General features: G+C 42.1%; 1 protein-coding gene across 1 annotated transcript; it reads right to left on the bottom strand.

The window, feature by feature from the left end:
* Window positions 1-2,759: 2,759 nt before the first annotated feature.
* Window positions 2,760-3,677, bottom strand: LOC112094295 (uncharacterized mitochondrial protein AtMg00810-like). Its single transcript, XM_024174847.1, has 2 exons — window positions 3,029-3,677; window positions 2,760-2,908 (listed from the first exon to the last, which is right to left on the bottom strand). The coding sequence occupies exons 1-2, from the start codon at window positions 3,675-3,677 to the stop codon at window positions 2,760-2,762; spliced, it is 798 nt and encodes a 265-aa protein (XP_024030615.1).
* Between the last annotated feature and the right edge of the window lie 1,796 nt (window positions 3,678-5,473).

The following is a 5,473-nucleotide window of genomic DNA, read 5'->3' as shown; positions in this document are numbered from 1 at the left end:
CAGCCTCATGCCGACCATCCATCCTCAGCCTGGGTCCACCATTTCCGGCCCGATTTCCTCCCCCACCTTCAAAATCTCGACCTCTGCGCCAGTTCCGGCCGTCGTCGGTGGGTCCTCCGGTGCGATAATCGCCGCGCCGTCCTTCCCGGAGATTTCTGTCTCCATCGCCGGTCTCGCCATCCCTGGGTCGACCATTACGACCGTCGCGGTGGAAGTCCGGTCGGATTCCGTTCGCCTCCCGAGCCCTAGCACGCGCGATTTCTCCGTCCTCCTCAACTCGACCTGTGATTTCGCGATTTTCGCCCTGGGCCACCCCGATTTCATCCTCCCGAATCCTTGCGGCTCCCGATCGTGAATCCTCCGCCGGTGGAACGACCGTCGCCGTCGCGATTAGCAGTCGCATCTGCTCCTCCACCAGTCGTCGCAATTCCGACACGTTCTGACTCACTTCTGCCACGTTTTGGTTAATTTCGGTCCTTACCTCACCGATTTCCTTCTCCACCGAAGCCCTAACCTGCTGGATCTCCTTTTCCATGGCGTCGAACTTCTCTTCAATTTTCCTGGCCGCCATTCACTTCCCAGAAAAAAAAATAATTCTGCTCTGATACCAAATGATAAGGCATTGGTGTTTGGGAACAAGTTCACGAAAGAGTAAATTCAAGAATCAAAAGAATCAAAGATGAATTAACGAAGGAACTTTATTGACGGACAAATTCTATACAAAGATAGGCAGAACTTCGAGGGTCTGCTTCCTCCCCTTGCTTGGAATGATTCCAAGACTTTTCTACTTCCAGATTATTTCTCCCCCCGCTCTCCATTCGGCTTACCTCCTCTTTTATACAATTTCCTTCCTTTCCTTTTCCCCTGCCAGCTAACCAGAAAACCTACTACTAACACTAAGAGTTCCCACTTAAGGCTAAAATAACTCTCCCACGATCAAGCCCTGCCCCTTCCTAAGTCTTTGCTCTTCCTAATGTACACTTGCCTGAGTAAAGGCTTATCACTTTCTTTCTCTATTCTAAGTGTTTCTGGCTCTAAATCAGTTCTAGTACCTATCAATTTTGGCATCAAAGCAATGATTTTGAGCATGACTGTTAGGGAATTACATTTCCTCCTGGTGGAATTTCTTGGATCTTCAAAAAAAAAGACTTTGTAAGTTTCAGTACAGTACGGGTAATAAAATGAATTATTAATTATTCAAATTTAACATTGGGATTCCTTTCTCAAAGATGTTCATTTGTACGTGTTTCATCTATATCACAAGGCTTGTGATAAGAAAAAAACTTTCGATAAGTCTTATGAAATGAATTTGGCTGGAGATAGGCATTCGGATTCGTTACTTGGGGCTGATGACGATGAGTTACTTCGGGCTCCTGAGGGTTTGGAATCCGTTGTTTCGGGATAAATTAGATATGTTAGTTCGGTCTCGGCTTCAGGGAAAAATGACTCTTCAGCCGATTCAGATTGAGAAGGAAAGAGCAGCCCTAGGCGGAGCTTCTTAGGATGATGCCTGTGCTATGATCCATAGGATTTTTTTTTTTCGGTGCGTTGTTTTTCAGCGAATGAAAGAAACCGCGGATTCCACAGTTCCTTCATCAGATTTGGGTGCTTTTGAAAGAGCTGCTTCTGCGAATGACTCAACGGATACTACAAAAAAATTTCCCATATAATATCATGGAAGGAAATGGGATTTTTGAGAAAAGGGGTTGGGAACCATCGGATCCAAGTTCTTTTCCTCCTTTTTCCCAATAAGTCGACGGCGTTACACCATTGGGATACTTCGAATAAACTAGAGTACATATAGGATACACCGGTGCTAAAACCTTTTCTCAAGATATCTTCCAAACGGTTGGGGTCGTTGCTCCGGATGTTGTTCCCCCGGTGTGAAACCAGTTGGTTCCGTAGTTTTAGAATTCTGCTGATCCCAAGTACTCCATCTCCATCATTGCATATATTATATAGAAAGTAAAGAAGAAAAGGTGATTGTGAGCCACATATTTATAACAATCATATTGACGTTACTTAATTAATTGGGCTAATTAAGTAGTCTAATTGTGGAGAGCCCAAATAGTCTCCTAACTGAGTATGGGCTAAATGGGTGGATACCTAATATTGACCTAATTAGGTATAATGGGAGCCTAATGGGACAATATATAAAGAAACTTAGGTTATGATCCTCAATATGTCAAATCATTTGACCGTTTTCTCTTTTCCCCATCTAGAGAGAGAACACCTCATTCAAGAATTTGGTGATTTGAAAGAGGAAGACAATAACTTGACGTACTCGTTGTCTTAGAGATTGCTGCTGGAGATTAAGGCTACACCAATGGAGACATGTATTTGTTCTAACCTATTTTCTTAGTAATTTGGTTGATGATTCCTGAATGTGGTATAAGGATTAAAGACCAACAAGTGGTATCAGAGCAATCATCACATTTGACGCAAACTAGGGATGGAAAAATTATCTGTATATTTTTCATATATTGAATAATTACATGGCTAAGTATTTATAGACTTTACATAGAGAGAAAATAGGAAAGGATATCTACCACAATCCCTGAAAATCAGGAATTGTTAAAACTAATTTTCCTAATTTATTTACTGCCTAAAATACCTTTCGACACTCCCCCTCAAGCTGAGGAATGAATATCTTCCATTCCCAACTTGGCTACAATCTCATGAAAATTAGAACCATTTAATCCTTTTGTTAAAACGTCAGCCAGTTGAGCTCCCGAAGGAACATAGGACATACATATGAGTCATTCTTCCAACTTCTCTTTGATGAAGTGTCTATCAATCTCAATATGTTTTGTCCTATCATGTTGAATAGGATTGTGAGCGATGTTGATTGCTGACTTGTTGTCGCAGTAGAACTTCATAGGTTCCTCCCACTTGACTCTCAAATCATCTAGAATAATTTTCAGCCAAAGTAGTTCACACATCCCTTGAGCAACAGCCCGAAATTCAGCTTTTGCAAATGATCTAGCCACAACATTCTACTTTTTGCTCCTCCATGTTATCAGATTACCACCAAGAAATGTACAATAGCCAATTGTTGATCTTCTATCCACTATAGAACCTGCATAATCTGCATCTGTATATGCTTCTAACGTCAAAACAGAGTTCCTTTTGAACAAGATCCCTTTTTCGGGACTGCCCTTCAAGTAGTGCAGTATTCTATGTGCAGCTTGAAGGTGAGGCTCCCTCGGATCGTGCATAAATTGGCTGATCACACTCACTGAGTAAGCTATATCAGGCCGAGTGTGTGTGAGATATATGAGTCTCCCAACTGGCCTTTGATACATTCCCTTGTCCACTGGTGGTTCCTCTCTTCCTTCACTTAATTTCTGGTTTGAGTCCATAGGAGTGGCAGCCGGTTTACAATCAGCCTTTCCAGTTTCTATTAAAAGATCAGTCACATACTTCCATTGGGATACAAAGATGTCTTGTCTAGAGTATGCCACCTCAATCCCAAGAAAATACTTCAATCTCCCAAGTTCTTTTATCTCAAATTCCTGAATCAGTCTTCTCTTCAAGTCATCTTTCTCCTTCTCATCATTCCCCGTTACGATGATATCATCAACATACACAAGCAAGGCAGTCACTCCCCCTGAGGCCGAATGTTTGAAGAACAACGTGTGATCACCTTGACTTTGCCTATAACCCAAATCTTTCATTACCTTAGCAAATCTGCCAAATCATGCTGTAGGGGACTGTTTTAGCCCATATAGAGCCTTTTTAAGCTTGCAGACTTTGTCACTGGTTTTATTCCCCTCAAATCCTGGCGGGATGCTCATATATATCTCCTCATCCAAGTCTCCATGGAGGAAGGCATTTTTCACAACATATTGTAGCAATGGCCAGTCAAAATGGGTTGCTAACGACACCAAAATCCTCACGGTATTCATTTTTGCCACCGGAGCGAATGTCTCATGATAATCCACCCCATAAGTCTGAGTGTACCCTTTCGCAACTAACCTTGGTTTATATCTCTCGAGAGATCCATCAGCCTTATACTTATGCAAATACCCATTTGCAATCAACTATGTTCTTTCCTTTTGGTCTCTCCACTATCTCCCATGTTTGATTCTTTTCCAGAGCCTCTAATTCCTCTCTCATAGCATTCCTCCACTCCTCCTTCAATAATGCCTCAGAAAGTGTATTTGGTATGGAGATTGTGTTTAGGCTAGCTATAAACCTCTAGTTGGATGGTGACAGGCGTTTAGGTGAGACATAATGGGAAAGAGGATATAGTGGCCTCTTAGAGCATTCTCAGGATTTTTTCCTGATGGCAATGGGCAAATGAGAGTCATCGGCTAAAGCTTCAACTGTCTCAGTGTCTAGGAGTGAATCTGTACTCACCATGGCCTCATTCTCGGGACTCGGGTTGGTCTCTTGGACTTGTGTCAGGTTTGGGGCTTTTGCCCTTCTTGTATACACCTGAGAAAACCTTGGATGAACATCAGTAACCTCTTTCGGATTTTCAGAACTGACAGACTCTTGGGGTTGACAAGTAGGATCGGTTTCTGTGTTGGAAGACTCGGGCTCTTGGGCAGGACCTTGTGGGATGACCGAAGTGATGACTAAAGGAGAATGAGAAGTAGACGGAAGATCAAGTGGTTCAAAAGACTCAAACGACTCAGACCAAGTACCATCTTCAAGATTAGTTGTCTCCCCCTGAAGATGGGACTTAGGGAAATAAGATTTGTTTTCGAAGAAGGTAACATCAGCTGAGATATAGAATTTTCTTGATGGAGGCTGATAGCACTTGTACCCCTTTTGTGTGGATGAATAGCCAACAAAAATACATTTGATTGCACAGGGGTCTAACTTCCCTCTGTTTGGGCGGTGGACGTGTACAAAGGCTGTGCATCCAAATATCCTAGGTATAAGGCCATTTGAGGTTCTAAAGTGAGGGTAGTGGGCATTAAGAATTTCCATAGGACTCTTGTTGACAAGTACACGTGAGGGTAGTCTATTTATCATGTGTGTGGCTGTTAAGACGGCTTCCCCCCAGTAGGATTTAGGCGTGTTCCCATGAAACAACAAGGCTCTAGTGACATTTAATAGGTGCCCATTTTTCCTCTCAGCTATCCCATTTTGTTGGGGTGTATCCATACAAGAAGAAGTGTGAATAATTCCTTCTTTTTGAAAATAGGGTGATAAAACCTGGTTAAAATAATCCTTAGCATTGTCTGACCTAAAGGTTTTTATTTTTACCCCAAATTGGTTTTGAATCATAGAATGGAAGCTGGGAATAATATTACTGACATCATATTTTTGTTTAAGTAAAAACAGCCAGGTTACACGCGTGCAATCATCAATTAATGAGACAAACCAACGAGCCCCTGATACATTAGGAATAGTAGATGGACCCCAAATATCACTATGGATCAATTGAAAAGGAAAAACACTTCTTTTATTACTGATAGGTAAAGGAACACGAGTATGTTTTGCTAGTTCACAAACATCG

The sequence above is a fragment of the Morus notabilis genome, unplaced genomic scaffold (genome assembly GCF_000414095.1).
Source record: "Morus notabilis unplaced genomic scaffold, ASM41409v2 Scaffold280, whole genome shotgun sequence".
NCBI classification, from domain to species: domain Eukaryota; kingdom Viridiplantae; phylum Streptophyta; class Magnoliopsida; order Rosales; family Moraceae; genus Morus; species Morus notabilis.
Note: the sequence above shows the minus strand (reverse complement) of the source record. Positions and strands in the feature narration are given on the sequence as shown.